At 41.3% G+C, this 27,397-nt stretch overlaps 2 protein-coding genes across 2 annotated transcripts in view; both read right to left on the reverse strand.

The window, feature by feature from the left end:
- The window catches only part of LOC146462412 (solute carrier family 22 member 13-like), a 17,036-nt gene extending 3,165 nt beyond the window's left edge, over window positions 1-13,871 (reverse strand). The window contains exons 1-14 of the mRNA XM_085085645.1: window positions 13,044-13,871; window positions 12,605-12,681; window positions 9,434-9,653; window positions 8,030-8,228; window positions 6,412-6,657; window positions 5,089-5,223; window positions 4,399-4,493; window positions 3,978-4,086; window positions 3,467-3,797; window positions 3,074-3,133; window positions 2,746-2,774; window positions 2,216-2,291; window positions 1,630-1,770; window positions 859-954 (exon numbers count right to left, since the gene is read on the reverse strand). Coding sequence (XP_084941771.1) covers window positions 859-954; window positions 1,630-1,770; window positions 2,216-2,291; window positions 2,746-2,774; window positions 3,074-3,133; window positions 3,467-3,797; window positions 3,978-4,086; window positions 4,399-4,493; window positions 5,089-5,223; window positions 6,412-6,657; window positions 8,030-8,228; window positions 9,434-9,653; window positions 12,605-12,681; window positions 13,044-13,248 — 2,019 coding nt within the window. The 5' untranslated portion in view covers window positions 13,249-13,871. The remainder of the gene's footprint in view (window positions 1-858; window positions 955-1,629; window positions 1,771-2,215; window positions 2,292-2,745; window positions 2,775-3,073; window positions 3,134-3,466; window positions 3,798-3,977; window positions 4,087-4,398; window positions 4,494-5,088; window positions 5,224-6,411; window positions 6,658-8,029; window positions 8,229-9,433; window positions 9,654-12,604; window positions 12,682-13,043) is intronic.
- Window positions 13,872-15,931: 2,060 nt separating this feature from the next.
- LOC146462413 (uncharacterized) lies at window positions 15,932-27,334 on the reverse strand. The gene is made up of 11 exons (XM_085085625.1): window positions 27,097-27,334; window positions 22,532-26,030; window positions 22,307-22,417; window positions 21,463-21,633; window positions 20,679-20,833; window positions 20,131-20,287; window positions 19,839-19,911; window positions 19,403-19,458; window positions 18,125-18,250; window positions 17,477-17,542; window positions 15,932-16,527 (listed from the first exon to the last, which is right to left on the reverse strand). The coding sequence occupies exons 1-11, from the start codon at window positions 27,261-27,263 to the stop codon at window positions 16,252-16,254; spliced, it is 4,857 nt and encodes a 1,618-aa protein (XP_084941751.1). The 5' UTR covers window positions 27,264-27,334; the 3' UTR covers window positions 15,932-16,251.
- Window positions 27,335-27,397: the final 63 nt, after the last annotated feature.

Consider the following 27,397-nt stretch of genomic DNA (forward strand, 5'->3'; position numbering starts at 1 on the left):
TGCTATGGGCGAAACCTCGCTTTCATAATGAGGTTCAAAACAACTCGGAAATGTCCTATACTACTCTTTCTCTTTGTTTAATGAATCATTTCTATTTTTGTGCTGTTAATTTTCCGTTCCTTTTGAACGTGCAAACAACTGTAAATGCTACTCATCTCGAATAGCCTTTGCTAATTGCGGGTATGTAATATTGTAATTTGTCTTTTGTCATAATAAATTGTTGTTGTTGTTAGGTGAGCAAAGAGCTGGGGGGGGGGGGGGGGAGGCTACTCAAGGTGGCGGGAAGGGGTTGCAGTGAGACTGAAAAAAATGGAGCTGCATGAACTGAAACGTGTTCCAGTAGATTATTTTGAGGGCAAGTTGCCACCGAACTGCAATAAAGGTTAGCTCTCCGATGTATTACTGCGTTGACGTTATTCTACTAAGGAATTTGGTTTATGGGCCTGCAATACTCCGAATTTTGACGATTAAATTCAGGGTTTTGACGATCGAATATCGCATTTACTTCTTTTCTCGCTCACATGTTACTCCATGTCCTCGCTTTTGCGCTCTTTGTTTTTGTAAAAAGAACAAATTAACGTCAGTTTTTTATCCGTCTGTCCTCTTGCTGCTGATAAATTTCGTTACAGCATTATCAAAGTTTAGCTAAAGTTTGAAAACGTTTGTTGTGAATCGACGGCTGTTTGCAACAGTGCATAACATTTCTCAATAAGAAAACTGCTAAGAGGTCGGAGCCACCAAAAAAATGGCCGAAAACGGGGATTAAGACAGGATGTTTAGAACCCACCTCACTAGGCTTTCAGCTTATTTAATGAACACGGTTAAGAGAGTCACTCCATGTTCTCGGCTTTTAATTACCTTGAAACGAGGTTTACAAGTGAAGAAAAACGACTTTCCAAAGCCGCAGAAATTTGGGTCCATCCTCGGGGAAATCGGAGAAAACACTCCAAATATCTAGAAAAAAGAGAAAACAGGAATGTCAGTAACTAAACAGTCAAAACTCTGCGAGAAATCCCTCAACAGCACACTGACACCCAATATTCAGTTGGCGAATATCTCAGCTTATAACCTAACAAGTTTTTCGGGCGAAAACCACGGTCAAGAAGATCCCGGGGTACGTTGCTTGTGTGGCACAAACGTATCTAGCCGTTTTCGCGCTTGGTACGTCTTGAGTCTGTGTTATTAGTGAGCTTACGCAACAGGACGGCTGAGGGAAGGGGACGGTGAAATATCGTTGTGTGACCAACATGACATCTTAGTATCTTCACATTTTTAGGCGATTTTCGACTAAAACTGGTGTTCTCTCATCTGTGACAACCTGAAAACCACGAGCGGTAGGAATGTTACAATCCAGAGTCATGAATACTTGGCCGTCACGTTGGTTACACAAGCACAATTTGCTGTCCCACCACATCAGCCGTCCTGTTGCGTAAACTCGCTAATAACACTGGGGGACGGTGAAGAGGAAAGTGTTACAACAAAGTTCAGTGACTAGGAGTGTTACCCAAAGCGCAAGAATTCAAAAAAAAAAAATAAATAAATAAATAAAAACAGTTTATTAATACGCCACTAAGATGTGAAATAATTTTAAAACGTATGTCTCTAGCAGCGATAAGAGAGATCACTTACAAATCCATTGCTATCCTTCACTACCAAGAGAACAGGTGTCTCGACTTCTCTGAGTCTGTGATACAGTGTTTTGAGGCTCATGCCATGCTGGAATGTACTGTAGGCCAACACCCAGGTGCATGATGGGACATGTGATGCCAGCTGAAAAGGAAAAGATGGAGTTGAAAAGGAAGAAGTAAATATACGTAAGGATAAATAAAATAAAAATAAATTTTTCAACTTTGTTTAAAGGGGCACTGTCATGAAGATGTTGCTGTATTTTGGTCAAACCTCCTCAAATATTTGATGAAAAACCTTTTTGCTTACATGAAATTGCTCCGTTAGAACACCGGGAGGAAAATATTAAGGGATTTCTCCAAGGAAGAATCAACTATAATTAGTTTTTAGCGACTTTGGAAAATTCACAAGGAAAACTTGAAAGAAATTGTAATCCATTTACATCCTAGCCATCCGCAGCCAAACACAACTAATAACAAAACTGAACCATTATATATTTTAATGGTCTTGGTACCTCATTGCTGATGCAAGTCTGCTCAACCCTATTATGGGCCTAACACCAGTCAGATAAAAACAACTCTTCTCTCACCTCATCAATGTCTTCTTCTGAAAGAAGATGAGACTGTTCGTCAAGGGATTGATCGACAGAAATGGAGTAAGCCGACCTACAAAGAACAGACACAATACTAAAGAACCGAATTTTTTTTTGTAACTGATTTTAAATTATCTAACAGCAGAAACTAAATGTATCTTAAAAGTACGCCGGTAAGTGAAATATAACTGATGCTACAGGCTTCAAAAAGCCTTCGGGCCGGCCTCCTAGGGAGCCCAGTTGGCCAGGGAAAAATCAGTGTCATTTCCAGACATCTATGCAGGCTTCCCTTTTTTTTTCCCGCCGTCTGAGCGACCCACAAAGCCTGCTTCGACAGGATAGGTTTCAAAATGAACGTGTGAACACTCTGTTGTGTAATGCTTGAAACTTAAATGTTCGAGAATTTCTTCAGTGGATGCTATTGCATAATGTTCGTTTTTCAATCTTCCATAAATGAAAATGAGAATTTCACTGGTACAAAGTTTGTCAGATGCATATTTTGTCATTGTTAGCTAGATGAAACATACTTTCTTTTAGCATCTTCGTAACTCAGCATCTGTTGAGGAAACAAATAATTATCAGCACTGAATCATCACCATCATCATCATCATCATCATCATCATCATCATCATCATCATCATCATCATCATCATCATCATCATCATCGTTAAGTCAAGACAATAGAAGCTGCATCACGAACACCACTTATTCTTACTAGAGGTCAACTCCTAATGTAGAATGCTGAAGTGAGCATCGTTTTACGTCGAAGGCCTTACTGTGCGTTTAACTACATGCTGTTTAAGCATTTTAAATATTACTGCACCTTAATCCCTCCCAAAATGGATTTTTCTTTACCTCCCAATGTGATGTGCGAGAAACTCGATCAAAAGACACTTCCCAACTTTGTCTTAGGTCCTAAAAGAAAAAAAGAACAATGTCAGCAGTCCAGGAAGTGTATCACGATGGTTATCTACTCATGGAGTTTCTATACAAATGGAAGTTCACCGATCACTATTTGCTTCAGAGTCAGGTAAGAGCCATATTCAAGGATCGAGACTAAACTGATTGACGTTTGAAGGCTGAGCTGCGGTACGTAACATTTAACATTTACGCTATCTAAAAAAAGGGTAAAAACAAAACAAACAAACAAGCAAAAAAACTATACAATATGGGCAGAACGCCGTCATTGACCACGACTCCTGTTCAGCCGAGGATCAAACTCATTCACATTTTATCGTGGCATCTCACCGAGAATTCGTCGTTGTAATCATCAACGACACAGCTCTCTACCATCTCTACTCTTTCTCCTTCTGATTCACTTGTTTTCGTCTGCGTTCGCTGAACCCTTGGACTCCAAGCCTGGAATCGCAACATCTCGGAGCCATCGTCAAATGTCTCCGATGTTAAGCCTTTGGTTTTTGGAAGAAGAAAGTGACAGAGCAGACCTGTTGTCAGGCACAGGCATCCCATCACGCCTAGCGGTACTACTGCCTGAGCCAGCAGTTCAATCCTCATGATAAGCGGACAAACGGCTACTCCAAGGTATCCAACACTCGTTATCAGTCCTATTGCAGTACACCTACAGGAAACGGAATTTGTATTTAATTACTGCAAGTTGCATAGTCTGGTGAAAGTGAAATAATCGTATTTCATAGGAGAAGTTTTTCGTTTAATTACAAATGTATGTAATGAACGGAAACCAGAACGAGGCATTGAGGCTGCCGCCATTTGAATGGTAATTTTATTTGCAACTTGTTACCTGACTATTGTGGGAAAGAGCTCAATGGAGTATAAGCTCAAAGAAGCGAGAGAGACCATAACACATAGCCGGCCAACCAGTTGAATGACTGCTATCACAGCCTCACGCTCTGAAAACAACAACAGTGAAATAGTTACACTTTGAATCGAGAAATTAGAGTAAAAGTAGAGAAATTCAAGCACAAAACGGGTAAGCATCAATGTTTGTCCTTGTGTTGTCACGTAGAGCTCAAGGTTTTTGTTAAACTGATATGTTAGTGTATGCAGGGTGATAAGAACGAGCAAGAATTTTAGTTTGTACTCTGCGCGAGGGGTCGCCTTAACTGAAAAGTGATAATAATCGTAAAAGCACAAGGTTCTGTCATGAAGTGAAGACTGTATCAGAGAGTAAGCAAAACAACTGTTTAAAATTATCAAAATACCTGATTCTAAAAATCCATCAGAGGCAACTGAGAATATCAAGCAGAAAACGCCTGCAAAGATCATGGATATGACGGTGCAGACACGGCGACCAGCCCTACAAAAAGGTAAAAAATCCACGTTAAGCTCTTAAAGAGGTTTAATTCTGTTACAGGCCGCATTACTAACCCGCTTGGACTTCCCCGATTGGAATCATAGTTAATCATCACCGTCCAGGTCTAAGTCTACGTCTTATTTCAATTGGTCTATATCTAAGGTTTTCTAACATGTTTTCGGATTGGGCCAATTGTTTGCTGGCGCCATTCGTGTCTAGGGGGAGGGCGACAGTATGATGGAAAAATTGTCTTAACTACGGTCACAACCGTATAAGGGAAGAAAGATTACGCTGGACCATGCAGGATTATTGTAAACTTTGAATTTCCGTTAAGAGTTTTCCGACCTTATTGTTGACTTCCTAACTTGCAACGAGAATGAATTAAACACCTTTCCAAACGGAAAGCAATAGCGTTAATTCTGAACTAGTGTCAGTCCACTTTGATTAGGGCCAGAAACGTTTTTAGTTGGATGAGCTACCCTCTATACTGACGTGCCTGCACACTTGACAATACACGCTTTTTTCGCTCAACAATTTAAACCTCCGAGAGCGCATCAGGTTAGGGAGTTTGCAGTCTATTTTCTCCTGATTTACCTACCATGTGACTAGGATAAGAAAAACGAAAAATCCCAGCAGATTGACCAGTTCTCGGACTGCGTAGTTTGCGTAAAAATTCTTGAGAAGTTGAATGGAACTTGTGTTGATTCCGCGGTATAACATCCCTACAGAAAACCTGGAATTAGAATTAGAAACCGTTTCAGATAACCGAGAAATAACAGGTAGCGAGTTGAAAGAACATGTGCGTACATTCTTTGAATTATGATGACACAATTGATCGAGCTGATATTCATACACTCGGCGAAGCACTTTCTTCACCTGTGAAAACCCTTGCGCATTATCACTGCAATTTGGTTTCAATGTTGTTTATGGCTTTCGTATGGCCCCTCTCGCCACAGACGGCTTATATCCCAGATTCTACTGAGTCCATCGCAGGGGCTACTTATAGCAATTTACTAGGCTTTCCCTATCAGTATGTCGTTGCCCAGATTTACACCTAGCATGCGACGAGAGAGATATCGTGGAATAAAGTTTCTCATTATGTTTCTCATTACGTAAGAAAAAAACCACGAGCAGAGGGTATGGACAACTTTAGGCCGAACAACCGAAAGATCGAAGCCCTACATGATTTTTGCGATTGATGAATGACATTTTATTAATATGGTTAACGATGTTAATTTTAATTCTTTTCTTTTTTTTTTTTTAGCTAGAATTTAGTTAGGTGTCCCCTATTAGTAGAGGGGACTTCTCCCCTCAGCTACATTTCTTGACACATTAATAAAGTTATTATTATTATTATTATTATTATTATTATTATTATTTTTATCATCGATAAGACCATCAAGGCATAAGACTACAAGTGGTCTTTCATTTCAGGGATAGCAAAGCGAGCGACACACGCAAACGCGCGCAACACAAACGAGAGCGAGCGGCACACGCGAGAATGCGCGAATCTCGTCTCCTGCGAGGAGATACCACAGTCTACCTGGGTATCTCCCAGCACTATGAAGTATCAGGTATCCGCGACAGTTCGCCCGAGCTCAGTTATAACGCTAAATGGAGAAATAAACGAAGCCATGGTGAGTCTTATTGTTGCATCTTTAGGGTACTTAAATGGCAACGAGAGTAGCGATCAGAGGTTCAACCCTTCATTGATGTCTACTAATGCCACGTCCAAGGTGTGGAATGTGGAATAGACAATAGCCGCTGAAAGAATACAAATTTTACATAACGAATGGCCGACTTAAGTCTCCCTTAAATAATAAAAAACTCCCCGTCGACTGATTAAAGCGCTTGGACAAGCCGTACAAGAAGAAATTATGTCATTTTATACTAGAAACAAAGCGGATACTTTCCAACTCACCAAGCAAATCCCAAAACGATGGTTGTTCTCCGTGGCTCTTTAAGCCGAAGAAAACTAAAGCAGCGTCTTTCATGGCCTGTTTCTGGTGGTGAATAGAACTTTCCCCACAAGGCCAAGCAATCTTGGTACTGTGAAGACCGCCTTTCCTCTTCAGTAACAGCTCGCTCCAACAGACCTTTTGCTTCACTGGTAGCATCGCCGGAGGCGGAATGAAGAAGAACCCAGCGAGGAGACTCGGGAACAATCCTGAGGGGGAAAAAAGTTTCTCTTTACCGGCACATTCTCGATTAAACGTCCCCGGTGTGCGTTTCTCAAATCCCCTGAAAACATTATCATAGTGATAAGGAAAAACCTCATTTGCATTTACTTTCAACACACTTTTACATTCGCGACTACAAAACTAGTTTCGTCAATAGACCTCGTCAGTAAGTAGCCACAGTTTTACCAACTGACGAGGTCTATTGACGAAAATAGTTTTGTAGTCGCGAATGTAAAAGTGTGTTGAAAGTAAATGCAAATGTGGTTTTTCCTTATCACTATGATGTTGAGTAACACTTTCTTGGCTTCGACAAGCAAAATTTCCTGAAAACATTTCGAGCCCGAAAATCTTTTTTAATACGCTGCACAATGTTCATTGACAGAAATTCGATATTTTATGAGTTCGAGAGGCAAAACGATGAAAATTTCACAAGATTAAGAGACACACTGGACTGGTTTGCATCAATATACTGCCACTAGTCGTTTGACCACAGAGTTAGAAAAAACTGTCGGGCATGAAACCACTTCGAAAGTTTGAGAAGCTGACCACTAGTTGTCATCGAAACTAAAATGTCCACTCACAAATAAAGGAAGGCTGACATAGCGACGATAGTAAGAGAAGAATACAATTCAGAATTTGATATAAATGAGCGTCAAGGGCGTTTGTTCAAGGAAATACTGTGTTTACCGTAAAAATTGTAAAATGGCCCACCATGGGTAAATTACGTATACTTTTCTGTTTTGCTATACGATAAATCACTTTCTCTAGTTTTCTAAGGGAAACCCAGTGGAGTTTGTTTCGGCAAATCGAAAAGTTTTATCGTTTCCCTCAAGACTTAGTGGACAGAAAGATCTGAATAGATTTAGAGTAAGTGATTCAGTTAACTGCTTCCCGCGTAACAGAGGGGTGTCCGAAATGCGAGACTGACTCTTTACCACCCGGCCGGCTAAACAAGTTCAACATTAACCGAAATTAAAAATAATTCAAAATTGTTGATAAAGCATATTGGATTTCTTAATCGATGCGGAACATCTCAGAAGCACTCTATGAATGATTACAAAAAGCTGGATCATTGTACAATACAACTCCAGGGATTTGATTGGCTTAGCGGCCATGGTGTATTAACCATTATACCATGCTTGAGAAATAGCGTCTATTAAATTGTCTTCCGGTTGTTCTTGCAAAGCGAAATCAGGAAGATCTATCAATATTTCTTAACTGTTTTTAATGAAACAGTTATTGCAATCGTGCTTGTTGGATATGAAATGATTATAGCCAACTCGGCGCGTATCTATCATCTCATATCCAAAGTGCGTTCGTGGAATAACTGTTAAATATAAACGCCATGGAATGACTTACTTCCACAGAAGAACTGCAAGTAGCAAGGGCAGAGTCATGGTCAACATCAGAATTTGCCGTTTCTCTACAACACACGCGATCCCAGCTAATGACATGAGAGCCAGTGTGGTAGAAGCCCACAAAATACAGAGTACAACCGCGCGGAGCCTGGGGCTTACATACTCGGCTGCCAGAATAAATATGATTGGAAAAGCACCGCCTGCATTGAAAGAAAATTACATCTGTATAAATCATGAAATATTATTATAAGTGCGCGATCTTCACAAGCCAGCGCATCCTCAATTCCTGTAGACTAGTGGAAAAGGGGTGACGGATATTTGTAACTAGGTGTGGAAGGGGGGGGGGGGTGGGGTTGGGCATTTTTCATTGTCCATCACCGGACGTTTGACCGCATCGTGCCACATGATAACCTTTTAACCAACTTTAAATTTAACAAGGTCAACACCTTCTCCCGTAGATATTAGGGACCTTCAGATCGATTGAGTACGGGTCCCCAAAACTCTCTCTCCTTCCCTTTGTTTACCAGCAGATAACGAGACCCTCAAAACCAGATGGGTTTGACAAGTGATTATTTAAACCACATAACCTAGATTTGAAAAGTCGTATTCGTACTCACTCTCGTACTCGTAGTCAGATAAATTCCAGCAGTGCTGACTGGGAATGATCGGGACTTTTGTAATTGGGTGGGGATGGTGGGGTTGTGCATTTATCGTAGTCCATCACCGGACATTTGAACGCATCGTGTTTTTGATCTGGTGGCCGGAATCGTGACTTCGTTTCCGTGATAATTAAATTTTTTTTTTATAGCGAAGGCAACAATTTTAGGCTTCGAATCTGAGATGCTTCTAATGGGTGGTGGGAGGAAACTGAAAAACCCAAGAAAAACTCTTACAGAAAACGGAATAAAAGGCGACAAGATGTCGCCAATGTGTCATAGTATGGATATAGTAAGATAGCAGATCTAGAAAAGAATAATCACGTGAAGAATACCGAGGTTAAGCCCTACCCGGTGCCATATGTATACCTGCCAACTTTTTCAGCCTCAAAGACGTGAGATTTTTATCCTGGGAGTGTCAGGATTTTCGAAGACGACACGACTACATCCGAAGATTTCCGAGGATGTTCCGAATAATTGTGAAGTTCTCAAAAATCAGAGATTTCAGGGAAAGTATCGTGATTTACTAATTTTATACGGACTTTTCGTTTCTCGCGTTGGTTTGAGTTTACATATTTTTGGAAAGTGTGTCAGTTAAGCCTGTAATAGCTCACATTTTTCAACCAGGCGTGAGAAATTGGTCCGTAAGCATGAGCGGGCGTGAGATCAAAGTTTCCAATCCGCAGGCGTGAGAGTTGGCAGGTATACCTACACTTTGGCAGGGATCTCGCGACACTTTTGTCACATACCTGTTGCAAATCCAGCAATGGCTCGTAAAACGATGAAGACTATCAGGCTGTTGAAAGCAAATGCACTGGACAATCCCCCAATGAAAGCAATAACAAGGCATATAAACAGAGTCTTCAGTCTTCCGAAAGCATCTGCCACAAGCGTAAGAGCTATGGTTCCCAACAACATGCTGCAGTAATGTGCCATGCCTAAGGCAAGCCTCAAATGACCGGAAGTACTCTGGAAAATATCCATAAAAGGGTCCTCATTACCACTTGCGGTCACAATAAAAACTTGAGTTTTCAACTGAGCGTCGTAAATCGAAACTAAATCACTCTAAACTAAGGGTGGGTAGCCTGTCCGGCAGGCGTCTGCTACACAGGCACAACGGAGAGCCGATATCGATACCAAAACCAACATTTTTCTGGTTGTGTATGTTTGTTCTGTTCCAGTGAGCTTGAAGGAAGTATCACAAAATTAAAGTTGAAACACCGTTGCTAAGGCTGTGCTTTTTGTTTAATGTTTACGAACCATAGGCTTGTACATCTCATTGACCCTAGCCCAAGAGCTGTGCCAATCTTTATAGCCCCTGGCTAAGTCTTATCTTGGCAGATTGGTTGGAGGGTGGAGGGCTGACAAAATCAGCCTCTAGTCCTCCAAGACACTAAGAACTATACCACTGGTGCCACTTGTCCTCCACATCTGAGGGTTGGACAATGGGCTAATAAGACACCCCAACCTTACAAAACATTGATCACAGAAATTTCAAACACCCACAAGTGACAACTAAACCTTGGTTGAGCCACTGTGACACCTTATTCATGTGAGAGAGAGGAGAGTGGAGGTTCTACAATAGACCTACAGTATTCGGCTAACCCAATGTTGTACCCAATTCAGATCTCCCAGGGTTAAGATTTTTTGCATTTGCATTTTGCAGAACAAAACATTTTATGCCCAAAGGATTTGAATTGGGTACAACATTGCGTTAGCCCAATAGGTCTATATGGACTTCAGGCCAAAGGCAACATTGTGGATGACAATGGAAAAGGGGGAGGAAAAGGATGGAAAGAAATCATGGAATGATGTGTGTTCTGGGTAGCAGCTGCAAGGGAAAGTTGGCCTCAGTAACGTGCCACATTGGCATGACAGAATGCTAGAAAAATCATTATGGAGACATCAAAAGAATTCCTTGATTTCTTACTTCGGAAAACACTAGTACATGAATTTAATGGCGATCTTCTGTCCAGCTACACAGGAAAAAATATTGATAGAGATTAAGGCACACACAGGGACTTCATAGCAAATTTAAGATTGGGAGGAGGGGGATTGCCACGAGTGCAAATGACACAAAATTTCAAGGGGGGAGGGGGGTAAATTTGGTGCCTCTGACAACCCTGGAAATACATTTAAGATATTGCACATTGCTATAAAGCACTAAGAATTATTATGGTATTTATTAAGGGGGGGGGGGGGGGACCCCTACCTCTGCTGACGCAGTGCCAGCCATAAATGGTAATATATTTGAAACAAAGGTAAATGAAATTGATTTTAATGTAGGGCTTATATGGTAGAAAAAAATACATGATTGGACTGGACTACTTATGCATGATATCAAGTAATAAGTAAGCCAGTGACCAAGAACTTATAGAGTCTGCCTCACTTGTGAATAATTATTGTTAAGGGTTAAAAAAAAGTCCACTGGTTGAATGGAATTAGATCAGGGTGAAGGAGATCCATTACGTATACTAAGGCTGCTTGAAGTTCCTAAATTCTGGTTAGACAAGGACACACAAAACTGGACGTAATGAACTGGGGGGGAGGTCTTTGGTCTTTTGATTTTTGCTAACTCCAGTCTCACCATGATGTGGATCTGTAAAAGCATAGTTTTTACTTGTTCGTGTTGCCTGACTACGGGGCTAGGATTAGGTTGATTTGTCTGAACTTTCAAAATTACCCTTCCTCAGGTGAGATATGTCCAGAAATGCACGCTAATGAGATGCATGAACTGTATGATAGACATCACAAAGTGTCCCCTACCCTAAATTCTTACCAAAACACAAATAATTCTGTCAAACATGAAGTCAAATGAAAATGACAAAAAGGTCTGTCTTATATAAAGTACCCAAAATCAGGGTTAGGTGCATTTCTGGACATAAGTGCCTCAGGTATACCATGAGCAATTGATTATTACCATGCCCAGGGTTCCCTGCTTGGGAGGGGTGGCGAATTTGACCTGGATTTACCTTTTGATCTGGTGGGGTTTCTTTGGCCAGATTTGTGGGAATCGAGGAGTTTCAAAGGGACAGGATTTTGCCTTTGTGAACAAATGGTTCACTTCAAAAACTCTTTTGAAGTCCAATTGTGATGCAATTAATATACCTTACTCCACAAGCATGAAAAGTTGTTCAATCCAGCTAAAAAAATCTCCATCAGAAGAGTTATCAGAAGATATATGAGAACTAATAAGGGCAGGGAATCTTTGAACAAGGTAATCTTCAAAAGTTCAAATGTCTCAGGGGGATGTTGAATTTTTGAATTGATCAGCATTTAATCATTAAGGTGGCAGATATAATTGCAGTTGAGAAGCCTGTTAAAAATCACAAGTGAGGAGGACTGTAGTTATGGTTTACCTGGGCAAGTATAAGTTTACTTGATCATAGTCCAGTCAAAATATCGTATTCAAGGTCGAGTCAGTCACACGTCATAGTCATTTTTACCAAATGCCCTCCATGCATGATAATCATCTTTTTACATTATATTAACCTTTGTTTGAAATTTGTTATCATTCATGCCGCGTTTGATAATGTTTTTTTTCCTGTACAGGGTAAAAAGATCTCCCATGAATTTAGAAACTATGTCCCCGAACTAAGAGATCAGGGATTATTTTTAATTTCTCCATGCTAATTTAACTTTTCAAAATGATGTTTTGAATGATTATGAAACAAAAGATGTACTTTGAGAATCTAATTTATCAGCAGCAGAGACTAAACAGACGGGAATTGAACAGAAACGCTTAAACCTCAATATTTGTGGTTACTGCTAGTACATAAACAGAGAAGACTGCAGGCTTTTTGTGTTGAAATCAATAATATAAAAAATGCCCGCGATCGATCTGTGAAATAAAAACGGCAAATTTACGACGCAATGACGGTTTAAAAATGACTTAATTGACGGATTACAATGTTTCGTACCTTGCCCTCATTTGCATGCGCAGTCCGACTGTTGTTCTTATTTACCTGCTCAAGATTTCTCGCTATAAGACAGTTTTCTGTAAAAGGAATAAAGTATAACAACATACTTCAACATATACATGCATACACCATTATTTCAACTTCAAACTGTTTCATCTGGATCACAATACCACGCTATGAATTGAATATTAACCGCAGTGTGAACATATACGCCATAAAAGCGCATATCAAATACTTTCTGAATGGAAACAATTTTGACCAGTCGAATCAAGCTGGTTTTTTAACACGATATTGCCCACATAAAGGGCAATGGTCTGTGGCATTTAAAGGCAACAAAAGGGAGATAACCTCAAAGTAACCAAGACTGATCAATATTAAAGAATACAAACATCAGAATAGATTACAAAAGCGAACGCGAGGAAAATTAAAACGAAGTTACCAGTGTTATTACATGCTCCACTTGTGTGTTCCTCGATTAAGAACTCCACAATGATCATTTGGTATGTCAAAGGGAACAAAATTAAAGCCAACAGCGATATGTTTCGATACAAGATTTTTTTCAGTCCCGTAAATGTCGCGAAGAAACTGTCAACTGGCGAAGGACTAGCCATGTTTGTTCTGTATAACTTTAGTGTCACGCACATTAAAGAACTGAACTTCAGTCACGATTGCGTGACCACAGGAAGTGTTGTCATCCAGACGACAGGAAAGTCGTAGTCGTGCATGGAGTCAGTGAATGCTATTTAAAAATTATAAAGCAATTTTCTTTGTATAATTTTCGCAGATAAACCAAGGGAAAATAATACTTTAGTTGTTTCTTGTATTACATTCAGCAGTCCCGCTGTTGCGTGCAAGCCTTCATGTGCGTGCCTCAACGTGGGCTGTGTTCACGAACAACTTGTGATAACTCACGAGTGAAAGACAAACGAGCCCCAAAAGCGAGTAGTTTATATAGCAGGGGTTGTAGTGAATAAGAGATAACTGAAACCCGTCGAGATATAACAAATAATTAAAAGGACATACATTACGGATGACTAGCGGACTTGTTATAAGCCTTGTGAAGGCTTCAGATAAACGGAAAATAACCACATCAGTTGGGCATTTCCTTATTTTGACACTTGTCAAAATTTTCATGTATCAGAAATCTTTTTTTTTTTCTAAACTGCTGGTACAGAGACACTTTTGTCGACTTAGACGATCAGGACTTTTAAGTCCTCACTTGCGCGCGAATGAAATCGCGTTAAATAATCACTCGATGCGATTAAGTACGTGCAATATTTCGTCCCTCCGCCCCCCATCCCGTCGTGTCCGTGAATTTTTCACGGGATGTCGCTTATGATAGCTCAATACAACGGTTATAGCATTCCGAAAGATAGCTAACGCAGACTGAGAAAAATTCAACCGGGTGCCAGAGGTAAGTATTCTTTTAGTTATAGAATACTTTAGTTATAGTGTAGACTCGAGTGTAGCCTACGCCCGGGGGGGGGGGGGGGGCACTTGACCCATGTTTGGGTATAGGGGTGCCGCTGGGGGTTTGAAACCCTGACCCTGTTTAGGACGAAAATAACCTTAAATACCTACCCTATGTAGGACAATGCCCTCAATTTTAAGACCCTATTTAGGACAAAGGACAACATCTAGCTCTTGTGTTACACAAGTATTTATTGGCAATAGTAATAACATTTAAAGGCCCACTGTCACTTACCGGACGTGATGTTTCACGCATTGAAACGCGAACACCAATCACAACAGATAAAATAATACACTTCCTAGAAGTGATGGCGAAAAATCCCAAAATTTCGCATTAACAGCAGTGAACCTTAAGTGGAAACTCAATTGACGTGAAGCATTGTTCACTAACATAAATGCAGAGTAACGTCTCTGATTTCGGATTGCCAAATACTCGACGACAGCCTTGCAACCATACCCTGTCTAAGACGGGTCCAGCACAGACTCGCTTGAAATTGTGTACCCTGTTCAGGGCAGAGGGGCCAAAAACCATACCCTATCCAGCGGCACGTCCCCGTATAGCCCATGTATAGCCCATATAGGGAAGTACCCCCCCCCCCCCCCGAAGCCTACGTAGCACGGTAGCAGGAGTAATCGGGCAGGGGTAGGGGGAGCAAGAAAAAGTGTGAAACAAAAGAGGGGACTAGGGAGAGGGGAGAGAGAACTCTACCCTCTCCCTAGTCCCCCCTTTTTTCTCTCATGTTTTCTCGCTCCTCTATCCCGTACTACGCAGGCTAACGGGAGTGCAAGCACCCGAAACCGCTAGATCAGAATGATGGTACCGGTCATTCAAAACCTTCACATTAGATCGAGTTCTGACGAAAATCTGTTTCAGTGAGGTTGCCACTCATTCGAATGAAATAAATTTCCTGACTTCTCCCTGGCTATTCACTGACCACAAACCAATTTTCACTAAACACTAATAACAAATCTTTTGGCAATGAAGCCGGTGATGAAGCCACGGAAATCAATTCCTTTGAAATTTATTTTTGAAACTCCTTTGTAAACCTAATCGGCCAGCCAAAGATAAAGCTCCCTGAATTTTCACTGAATTTGGGTTTATAGGATTAAGATTTTCCTATGAATTCATGTACAATTCCCTGACTTTGAAAAAAAGATGTTTTTCTCCGACTTTCACCTGACCTGTACCTGCACGCTCAGACAAAATTTTTGCAACGGTTCCCTTCTTTCTTTCCCTCTGTCCTCTTCAATGTTGAATTTCGCCGAGCAGGAGTGAAAGACACGCTGTGAACACAACATTGGAGGAGAGCGGAGGGCGGGTACGTGCTATGTAACAGGCACGTGAGTTACTTGGGGGTGTTAACTGTAGTGTTGCAACAAATAATGACTGCAGTTGTGGCTTTTGCCACTTCAAGCATCAACACAAACTAAATATTGATCTAAACTGATCGAACTTAATCGAGTGAAAGGTTAAACACGCAAGCGAAAGCGGAAAATCGCCATGAGGAGGAAACTCGCCGTATTTTAATACCTGTGAATAAATGAAGGCACCCTGCTTCTCAAGTCCCCTTAACCCACAGCAAATACTATAGCCCTCATAATCACTGGCGTCCCATTAATAGCAGCAGTTCATTGTTTTTGGTCTACAGTTACTGTTTCTGTTGTGTGAGATATTGCTTTCCCAACCTTTGGTTCAAAAATTTACGAGGACTGCTATATTGCCCATCGAAGAAAGAAGTAAACATCTCTTATTAGTACATGCTAAATCAATGAGCAGTGTTTTTCGTGCATTTTAATAGGCTATTCAAAACCAAACAAACAAACAAACTCCGGATAGTAAAGAAAAATCAACTGCTCGGTGTTTATAACGACGGAGTATTTAATGATACCCTTTGGATATTAGAAGGCGTTAACAATACTGTCAAGATGCCTGACTCTTACTTTTAAAATTCTTTGTCACTATAATATACGGCCAAGGCATTTATTGCAAAAAAGTACGGTAGCCTAATTTTCTTCGCTGAGCGCGTGTTTAGCTTCCGCGCCGCGAGTGTCACACGTTCTGTCATGTTTGGTTTCTTTCGTGACCATCTCCGGCAGTTACGAGGAACTAGAACTGCGAAGACTCCTCTCTTTATCTGATCTCCACGTATTCAAGTTATCAAAATTTCGCGCTCATATCAACGTTTGGTCCTTGAGCTCTTTGCAGGTCCTCTGCTTACAGGCCCTCGTCTTGATAGAGCCGAAACTTCAGCCGGCAAAGGACGCCTCAAGGCACCAAATGGAAGAGGCGCAGCTCCGGCCAAGTCGTCAGGGTCCATCCAAATAAGGTTACACTCATTTTGCTCCACAAAGCGGTACAGAAGGCTTGTAATCCTTGGGTTTCCCTGGTGACGCGCGTTCACTACGATACATTCCACGTTCTCTGATAGGCTGACTGGCCCATGAATCTGAACCTGCAGGGAGATAAAACACATATGCTACTGGACAAGCGTAAGGTCCGTATTGGATGAAGATTGGTCGATAGAGGCCAACATTGCCCCAATAAGGACCAAACAAGCCAGTTAATTACATGTTTTGTTATCAAGGTTTTTTCGCAAATTTATCGACTGTAAAGCACTTCTGTAAGTACTGGCAAAGCGCACGCGCTACGAAGAAAAACTCGGAGTAAACATTTTTTTATTTCGTTTTCGCAAACACTTTTCCAAAAATGTATTAAAAACACTCAAGGAAAGTTTTCATACAAAACGTTTTGAAATTTTTAACAGTTTTTCAAAAGAAAAATTCAGTCAAATCGATCCGCGAGTGTTCCATCTTAGCTGGTCCCTGTAGCAAAATTCGAACCGCTAGCGCTCAATGGTTTTTTTATGGTGGTACATAGAAGGGTTGTAAATGTAACAGATACTTACAACTTTTTCTCTTTTCATTCTCCAGGTGCCCTGGACCTGGTTGCATAAAGCATGTTAAGATGAGCGGAAGTTTTCTGGAGTCGTTCCCTTCGTTCCAAGCGATTTTGTCAGGCGGCAAGCGCTATATTTTATTGATGACAAGGAACACAACGAGGTGCAGTAAAATCCTTTGGAATGCATTTATCTTAAAATGCTTTAGGCAACTGGGCTCATGACTTTGGCAAATTTAGGTTGTGGTTCTCCTCCACCGTTTGTTCAGCAAGACAGCTTCCGCAATCCCCCTACTCTTCCCTACCCTGTTCGCATAATAGTTGTTGCACCACGGATGGTTGAGGCTCTGTGCTAGAAACCAGCCAGTGGCGTAGTACTTTAGTTTTTCATTCGCGCTTAAACTAAAAGGGGGAAGGCCGGGGGCATTAAGATAATACATCAGTTGGCGCAGTCTAAAAGATACGTGATGGATGTAAACTGAAACTGTGTATAAGTTCTATTTTACCTCTTTGTAATGCGAGATACAATCTGATTGATGGAATGGAACTTTTCCAGTTGCGACGTCCATAATCTAAAAACATTTGAAGAGACAAGCGAGATGTTGGAATTGATTTAGAACTTCGCGACTCAAGTTGAAAATCACTGTAGTACAAAGAAACCTGCATTAAGCGGACACCAGCTTGGGTCCCTAAATCCTCCCCCCCCCCCCCCCCCCTCAACCCCTATGTGTACTGAACGTTTACTCAGCGGACACCTCTACCGGACGTGGACACCCGAATTGACCCAGTTTGTCCCACGAAACCTGTATCAAACGGAGAGCTCAAGTGTTTCACTTCTTAAATGCACTTTCTAGATTATGGGATTACTGCCTGAGTCTAAAAAGCGTGTTTTACATTTGACTGTTCCAGTTCGGAAATAATGATCCTAAAAAAAAAACGAATTATGAATGTAATGAAAAGAGGAGATGTAATAGAGTTAACAATTTTAAACTATTATTGCATAGTTTACCTGTATTCATGGACACCTTACTCTAAGAGGCCACTAGCGAGGTTCCCGAGAGTGCCCGCTAAATACTGGCTTACACTGCATGACATGTTAGTTTGTACGCACGCAAAAACACCGCATAGAGAATCAAATAATCGGAATAGTTTACCGCGGTTATCTCCTTATCAGTGTACGCATGAAGAACGTTTTCATAATGCTCGCAACAGGAAAGTTTCACTCCGACTCCTGATGTATCCATGGAAGCGAACGTGGTGCGAAGACGGACTTTCTTGAGCTGAAAATAAAGAAAACTTGACGTTTAATCACAAGAGCAAGTTTCGCTGCTCTACAAGTTCTCCTTTGCAGGTAGTCATTTTTCTTTGGCGTACAACGGTTCTGTCAGTTACTGAACAGTGGTGACTAACCGTTGGCCAAAGAGCCTGCGGACTCTGGCTACGAGATTGTTAAATCGTGTGAACATGAGTTTTTCTACTCGACCAGTTCTCCTTGACAAATGCCTTCTGTGGTGAATAACCTTCTAAACAGTTTTGTTAAAGTAAACCTTGACAAATTCCAGGGGCACCCACCGCGAGTTCATTTCGGTGGATATCTGTTAGGAACGCCTTAATCACCTTTCTTCGGTAAAATCAGTGTCAGCTCAAAATTTCGTTTAACACTGGAAAACTAATTCCTTTCCTTTTCGGAGCGGCAAAGATGTAGGTAAAGATGCGAAGTAAGGTCAGCTAGCATTTTCGTCAAGCCAACAACGTGCTCGAAAATTCAGCAGATAAGATTCCGTTTCCTAAAACTTTCTTCGACTCAAGCTGGTGACACACGGTTCAACATCGTGCAACATTTGTTGAGCAATAAATGCTAGTTGCACGATGTTGAACCGTGTGTCACCAGCTTGAGACTGGAAAACGATTGGTTGGCGCCACTTGTTGAACGGAATAGAACTCGTTTCTATTTCGTTCAACTGCGTTCAACAACGTTGCACATGTTGAACGGCCTATTTCAACCTTCAACACTGCATGACACACTGTTCAACATTTGTTGAACAGGAGATGCAGCATTTGTTAGTCAACAAATGTTGAACCGTGTGTCACCAGCTTTAAACTTTCAGCTAAAACATCCAAACAAATCAAACAATATTAGCTTACACAAATATGCCTTTAAAGGTCACCAAACGATCTGAGAAAACAGGAGACAACATTTAAAGTGTTTTGCTAAAAATGTTCTCGTTGGGTGGCCGTGAAGTTTTGTCGTACACACGAGAATTTGATCCTCATCTAGTAGATACAAATTAAACTTCCAAAGCTCGGATACAGCCAGCCTCAAACTCACACAAGAAATAATTTTCTCATGTGAAATAGGTACAAAGTACGCTGAAGAGTAAAAAAAAAAAAAGAAGAAAGAAACGAAATTGAAATTCCATAATGCCCCTGACCTGCAGAAAGGAGTCACCATAGTTAATGCAGCTCCTCACTCCTCGAGGATCACCAACTGTGGACAAAAAGAAAATAAATTCAGCTCATTTTAATGATCTATTCTACATTCAAAAATGGCGTGTGGGAGAGGGATCCTAGGACAGGTTGTGGTTTTGAACACGTCTGTGAGAAATGGTTTACGTAATACAACCCTAACGTGATTACACAAGAAAACGAGAGAAACACTTTTCAGTGAGTTGATAACAGGATGTGGGTTCAAGACATTTTCCTTTCCATTCGCTTGGAGTTTGACATGGCTTTCTATAGCATGAAGCAAAATCTGCCTGTCCTGACATCTTTTAGTTTCAGAAAAATCAACATCGGGTTCCTGGAAGCGAGTGTTATATTTCGTTGTGTGTTAATTATTCGATAACGATATTAAGCTACAGTGCTTGCCTATGTTTAGCACGCCATATTTGACACGTTCCGAGGGACTGCTGTGCTTGTATGAATCGTTGAAGATCCGATCCTGTTAAGACAAAACAATTAGGCACATATACGGTGATTTGGTCTCTACAAAAACAACGCAGTTGGAGATTACTATTCCTTTTTTAGGGCAATAGACAAAACATATCCTATTTTGAAAACCAAGCTGTCTCAATCCTTTGGACCACACATACCAATATGCGATGTAGGGTATACAAGAGAATGCTTCCCCGAGGGGGAGGGGGTTGACTTCAACGCTCACCTCCCAGGATCTTCTAGCTGCCAAGTCCGTTGAGCCACCGCTAGTTCCAGTCTCAAACTGGTTCCGATAGTGCGAGTCCTCAACTAGAAATTTTAACACTTTATCGAGATCGATGTGGATGATTATCGGTGCCGCACTGCGCACCCACTGTAAAGTCCTAAGAAGAAGAAACAAAAACTAAGAACCATCCTCGGAGACCCAGGGGAAGCTAGTCGGGAGGAAGGGATTTTCATGGGCGAAAGTTTAGTTAAAACGTGTAATGAGCACAAACCAAATTTTCCAGCGGATAGAGCCGGTTGCATGTACCTCCAAGTCCTGATTGGTTCATTGAGTTTTTTTTTCGTGTGTTATGATTAGTAAGAGTAATCTTCGCTTTCCATTTTACGATTCTTTATAGAACTCGTTCTATCACATTTCTGAAAACGTACGTGATATGAATTTGGTTCTCACTTAGGTAACTTATCCAAGCTAAGGATTATACCTTGACTTCGTCGAAGATGGTCGAAAATTATTCTAAAGGTGCCATGCTTATCGCAGGGTATACATACCTGTTTAAGTCATGCTCGCTGTAACCCAGGCGCTGAACTCGTGCAAGTAGGCCCGAGGAAACCTTCTTAGAGTCCTGGGCCGACCGCGAAATGACGTATTGTAAAGCAGCTTGCTGCTTATCATTCAAAATGGCGAATGACGAAATGGCACTTAACTGGAAATAAAAAGAATTGAAACAAACTGAAATTAACCAGTAAAAAAAAAGCAACACACCTAAAAAGCGAAGGAAATTGCTATAAACAAACATTGGATGGTTTATAGCCCGTGTAGAACGAGGTGGGGGGGGGGGGGGGGGTCGCCGAATGTTCAAACTCTTTGAGAGCGAGAGTCGCCTAGCAACGAGGATACTAGTGACAAGCTAGTTCACGTACTTGGTGCCTACGCTTATAACACACTGCAAGCTTGTAATTGGACGTATGGCTTTTCATCTAGCTATGACGCCTCTGCTAAAAAAAAAACGACTTTTTTTTTTACTGCCATCGGCAGATACGTAATTTCACTCTTGTCATCAACCTAATAAAATACTAATAGGCCATTTCCGAGTTGCTCTGAACCTCATTATGAAAGCGAGGCGAAGTGCAAAACTTCTCATATGAAAATTAGTTTTGTTTGTATGTGAATGAAACTTATTTTCATAATAAAAACTTTGCACTTGGCCTCGCTTTAACAATGAGGTTTAAAGCAACTCGGAAATGGCCTATTATTGTGTGCCAGTTTATGCCGATGGGGGAAAAACACAAACTGAATGAATAAAATTTATGGATATCATCCCATTTGACTTACGTCATGCACAGAAGGTAAGAAGCCTTGGAATCTTTCTCTCGGCCCTGACATGTCGCCATCGCATTTCTGTGAGTGACGGATCAGTTTACTTACAGGGAAGTCTTTGAAACAGTACATACATCTCTCTAGCAATTCTCCATTCGATGACTGGCTGTTAGCTGAAACATCCTCCTGTGCGACAAAAAACAGATTGCAATTCGGTTATTGATTTGTCAGTGTAGCTCCTGCAGTGCTTATAATAGCTTTCGCTGCGTGAAGCTAACTAGTGACTAGAAATACCATACTTTTTGCTACTTAACCCATCCCATCCACCTTCCCCCTGGGTTGGATGATAGTTCATATAGGCGCTCCTCGTGGAGGAGATTTTGTGCAGTTCGAAAACACTTCCTGACAACGGCAGCTTGAACGGAAACGAAACTTTAGAAACAAACAGGAGAAAACTCGGGACGGACAGCTGATTTGCCGCAAATCCACCCTTGACTTGCTGCCTTTGGTTACTAGTTTGTGAGTGACTGTAGATGATGACTTCAGCAGTTCCGACGTTTCACCAGTTGCGTAAGTTGTTGCTTAATTTTTAAGTAACAACGTCAGTTAATAACCTACATAACCGTTTGCTCGCTGGTGTCGTTACTTGTTGCCCATTTAGGCGGCTGGGGTCAACTGCGGCAAAACAGCGACAGTAGCCCGAACACGATCGAGAACGCCAAGCCTGAGCAAATTAACTTTTCAAGTCCTCATTTCGGCCATTAATAAATTTTCTGACTCACATTTCAGTCGAGTGAACTACAGGAATTTTAAAAGAAACTGCTGGAAAATGTTTCAGCGGTGACTGATCATGACAAACCTGGCTACTAGAGGCAGTTCTTTGATCACAGTTCTGTGCATGATTGATAAGGTCGTTCAAGGGAAAGATCTGAGAGCAGTAACAACACTGCTCCAAGTCTTCTCCAGCAGCCTGAGGCAAAGAAGAAACAATGAAAACGTTGATCAAACTTTAATTTATCTTGTCAGTATAAAATGAAGCCCTTTGTTTGGATATTTGAGACATGACAAAATGAAAATGCTTCACCTTGTCTGTTGCACAAGCACTGGCATGTTCCACAAGGAGACCAACAGCAAACATTTTCAAGCAGTACATACACTGTTCTTCGCAGTCTTGATAAGACTCCAGCGGGGACGATGATCTCTTCAACACAACTTTAGTTATTTTCTCTGCATCTCTGCTATCACCAGTTAAGCTACCCACTTCGGTCTTTGACACCGTGGTAAAACCACTCAAGGTAGACGTTTTTGACGCGCTTGCTGGGCGTTTCTCTTTCGTTTCATCTTTAAGTGTCACTCTGCTGGTTAAGTTATCTATGCGATCAAAAGGCCCGGGGGTATGTGCAGGATCACTTTTTTCAGATCTGCTACAGCCTTCGCCACTGTCCCTCTTCCTCTTTGCCGCATACAACTTCGCACACCTGGGATAATGAACAGCCATCACATCTACAGGTAATCTTACTCCACAATGGGAGCAGTCACTGAAGACAACCGGAGTCAATGTGGACGCCTCTGACATAATGCTTGTCCCAGAGCAAATCTTTGTCGAATCTAAGGTCGTTTCAGAAGCTGAAAGACTAGTAGTGCAGGTTGAGGCATGCTCGATCAAGCGAGAAAGGTGAAAAAGCTTGCGGCAGTTCGGGCAGAATTCAAACTCATCGCTCTCCACGTCGTCCTCGGAAGTTTCCATAGCACCAAAATGTTCACGATCGTCATCTTTAGTATGGCCCTTGGGGGCACTCAGTTCGTCATCACCGTACATGCTACTTTTGTCATCACTACGACTGTTGCCATGGACCCCAGAAGTGACGACATTACCATCATCAGCACCTTTTTTGTGTGTGACATCATCATTGTCACTTTCTTTATCGACGCCATCTTCGCTCTTATCATCCTCTCTGGAGGTACTTCTAGAAATATTGTTCTCGAAATCCTCCTTTCTTGTGTCATCATTACTGACACTTTCATCAGCAGCATCTCCTTCACCATCAGAATCACTGTAATCTTTATTGTATTTTCTATGGATTCCACTGTCATAACTGCCCCTACTTTTATCGATGCCTGCTGTATCACTCAAGGAAACAAGATCCTTTCTTTTGCTTTCACCTCGATCAGAGCGATCACAGTTCACACCCGCACCACTACTACCTGTTTTATCTTCACTTTTGTTGTCAACAACTTTATCCGAGCCCCGTCCAGCATGACTGCTATCAAGAAGGCCATTGCCATCCCCTCGAGAAGGCTCTAAACCTGAGCTTGTACTGGGTCGTTCTCCTGTACATTCATCCGCATGGCTTAATAACTCTAACAAGGCAAATTCTCGGTTGCATTTTGGGCAGAGCTCTCTGTCCGTCATCGAAGCATCCTCCCCACCCTGAGAGCTACAAACAAAGCTCCTTTCCACCGGTGGTGACAGGTGGAGATTGTCCTGCCCCTTCTCCCCGGTGTTGATCATAGTTGAAAGCTTCGACTTGCAGTGTTCAGCATGTTCCACAAGATCCAATACATCCAATAAGTTTCCACAGTAAGGACATGCCTCGTGTTGACTTTCTGTGTCAGAAGAGTCAGTACAGGGTATTGCACTTATCTTAGAACAGATGGAAACATGGAGAATTAGCTCTGGCAATGGAAATAACGTAGAGCAGAATGTGCATCTTTCTTTCGACTCGTCTTTCTCAAGTGTGGGTGGATTACGATGAGGTGGAACGCATTCAGTCTCTCGATCACTGAGAGACTCCTCTTGATCACGTCGTTCTGTTAAAGCTGGTGTCTTTGCCATCAGCTGCTCTTCAAGTTTATTTGATTTGGAAGCAATAGTGGATGTGCTAATAATCTCCGACCTGGTACAACTTCCAACAACGCCTTGAGAAGTGCTTGGCAAGGTTGTAGTAATCTCAAGAGTTTCTTGCTCACATATTTCATTCTGTTTCATGTCGCGCTCTTTCATCATTCCGATCTCTTCAGGTTTGACGGATCCGCAACAAGTAACAGCGGATGTACCAATGATTTCGACGGACCCAGTACACTTCTCTAAAATGCCTTGAGAAATATCTCTCAAACTTCTTGAAGTTTCAAGACCTTTCTCTGCACATGTTTCATCCAGTGCTCTTTCACTATCCCCACCAACTGTATCTTTGTCTTCAATCCCATCCTGGATATGCTTCCGTGCTCCGCTAATGTCATTTTCGTCACCACGGGTGGTCATTTTCTCAGACCTCTGGATCTCTGAATTAGTTTTGCTTTGAAAAAAACAAGTTTCAAGGGGAAGCAATGATAACGGAACGTGATCTTGACTTTTAACTTCTTGACTGAGACCTTCACAAATAGCTTCATGTAAAGAAATAGTGACACACGGAATCAGCTTCCTACAGTGAACACACTTGTCATACCGGTTGTCTGTGTGGTCCGCAGACGGCATGCATGTATCAATACCACTTGACTGATCAGTTTTTTCACGTGTAGCTGTGTTTCCCGTTGCCGGAGAATTACATATTTTCTCGTTACCTTTGGCAGATTCAGTCAACTCTGATAGACTTCCTGATGATGAAGGTAAGTTTTCTGATTCTTTCATCACCACTGAGGCGTCGAGATGGGTTAGACCTTCAACTTTATCACTGGTTCTTTGTAGGCAATTATCAAGGGTAGAAGTATTAACAAAGGTGTGGCTTTCCTTTGTAAACGAAGTGCAGCTCTCTTTGCCAGCAGCACCAAAACTGGCATAATCAGTAGCTGCACCCACATGGATATTGCGGCTCTCCGTACAACATTCATCATATTTATCAGGGATTCTAATCGTAGGCGATCCTAACCGGTCGAAATTTTCTTCAATTTGGTCCTTGAATCTCACTTTTCTAGCCGGAGCATATTGTTCATCAGCTTTGTACTTTCTTTTCATATCTGGCCTTTTTTCGCTTTTTTCTCCAATACAGCTTGATGGGCTTTGGTGGCTTAAAACACTTGAATCCAAAGCACTTGGTTTTATATCAGTGCATGCATTTTCCAACCCTTCTGAATCATTGCTTTCAGAGTTTTCTTTTTGATTTTTGACAGCGGCGCATGTTGATTTGCCCTTGCATTTCTCCTTATCAACATCACTTTCTTTATAATTTATAGATAAAGAATCTGGCGATCCATTTCTTCTACCAACAGGTGCATTTGCACAAATTTCACTACTGTTAGCATCCATAGATTTACTTGTCCTTTCTCTCTCACAAACGTTTCGCACTAGTTTTCCTGTTTTCTTATTAGAAATCTGAACATTTCTTTCCTCAGATTGGAGCATATTCGCATTATCTTCCGTTATTTTGTAAATGCATTTGGCAAGTCTTGGAAATGGAACTGAATGAAACTTGTATGCAATAACCTCATGGTTTTCCACAGTAAAACGTGTCAGGAAAATAACGTCACCTTCCTTCAGCAAAGTGGGTTTTTCTTTTTCAAGCTTTCTTGTCTTTCCACTACTGCTAGAGATCCATGTCCCATTTGAGCTGTGGTCTGATATCATCACTTGGACGTCTGAATCAGCACTGTTTCAAAAGAAAAACAACTTCTCGAAAACAGTAGTACAAAAAAATTGGTAATCATTTTAGAACTGTTTGAGGGATGGCTTATAACAAGATGATCAGATCTTATCCTTTCACAAGTGTTTTCTTACATGTGAAATACTGGGTATTTGATGTGATGAGATAGCACCCGGAAAGGAGGAAATTACCTTTACCATCAATGGCTACTCAGTGAGGTGAGATGAAACGGTGAGGTGTGTCGAAGGTCATATTACACAGTGTTTGACTGTAATTACCATCACACACACAAGACTCAGCTGGCTGGGGTATATCAAGATTTATTGTGATCTGAAGACCCGCCCGCCAGCTGCTCGTAACAACCCAGAAACCGGGAGTGGTGGGTGGGTTGTACTCGCTTACAGGAACAATAAAGGACGAACTAATGACTACATATTACAGTCCTTTATTAAATGCCTATGGCAGATTACATAAATTCCTTGGGCCAATAGTCCATTTTACAGTTGTGTGCTAAGTTACCTGGCCTTGGATTGTAAGCAAGGCTGGGGTTGACCTTGTTTTGATACAAACCTCATTGCTTTTCATATGTAGAACACTCTGCTCTTATGCTTTAACTAGTTAGCATTTACATAATTATGAAAAGTAGTGAGGGTTGTATCAAAACAAGGTCACCCCCACCCTCTCTTGCCATCCAAGGCCAGGTCACTAAGCACACAACTGTAAAAATTTTAAAATACTTTTAACGCCAAGCACTAAAATTAACCCTCGTTTATTTGGTTGTTCAGTAGCTGTTCAATTAATTATTTGGTATTTATATCCCCACTTATCCTAAATTCCTTTAAAAAACTTTTAGATTTTTGTAGTCGAGTTTTCCTGTTCACTTGTTGTGATCCGTTTCTCGATCCTGTCAAGCCGGAAGTTCACTCTGTCACTCTTGAATTGCCGAAATAACCCATTAGTCATTATGGTGTCGAATTGAGGACGAAACAACAATAATTCAAAGCGAAAATCTGTCCTGTATATCTGCACCTTACACAATTTTAAAAAATACTATTCCAACAAACGTACGTACCTCGAACTGGGATCATCTTTACTGCAAATGCCCAAACTGCAATGTACTTTGCTGACGTGAGTGTCGTTCAATATCACGTCACAGAGCGCAGATCGACCCATCTTAAATGCACCAGTTGTTGGCAGATCGTAATACTCGTCCAATTGTAAAAGGATTTTGTTCGACATTGCGGTTTCAGACGGGATAAACAGCTTCAAAGATCAGCTGAAGATATGTGAAAACCAAAGCGTGGATTAACGGTCAGCGGAATAACGCAGAATAAAATCACACTGTATGTAGAGGGAATGAAGTATAATCATTA

Source organism: Pavona decussata, unplaced genomic scaffold, assembly GCF_977016875.1.
Source record: "Pavona decussata unplaced genomic scaffold, jaPavDecu1.1 SCAFFOLD_188, whole genome shotgun sequence".
Lineage (NCBI taxonomy): Eukaryota > Metazoa > Cnidaria > Anthozoa > Scleractinia > Agariciidae > Pavona > Pavona decussata.

Excerpts from the sequence above, each read along its gene's own strand:
- LOC146462413 (XM_085085625.1), bottom strand. The coding sequence starts at position 27,263 with ATGTCGAACAAAATCCTTTTACAATTGGACGAGTATTACGATCTGCCA. Across the intron at positions 22,418-22,531 it reads GTGCTTGTGCAACAGACAAG|GCTGCTGGAGAAGACTTGGA; the intron begins GTGAAGCATTTT and ends TCTTTGCCTCAG. Across the intron at positions 21,634-22,306 it reads GAACTGCCTCTAGTAGCCAG|GAGGATGTTTCAGCTAACAG; the intron begins GTTTGTCATGAT and ends TTTGTCGCACAG.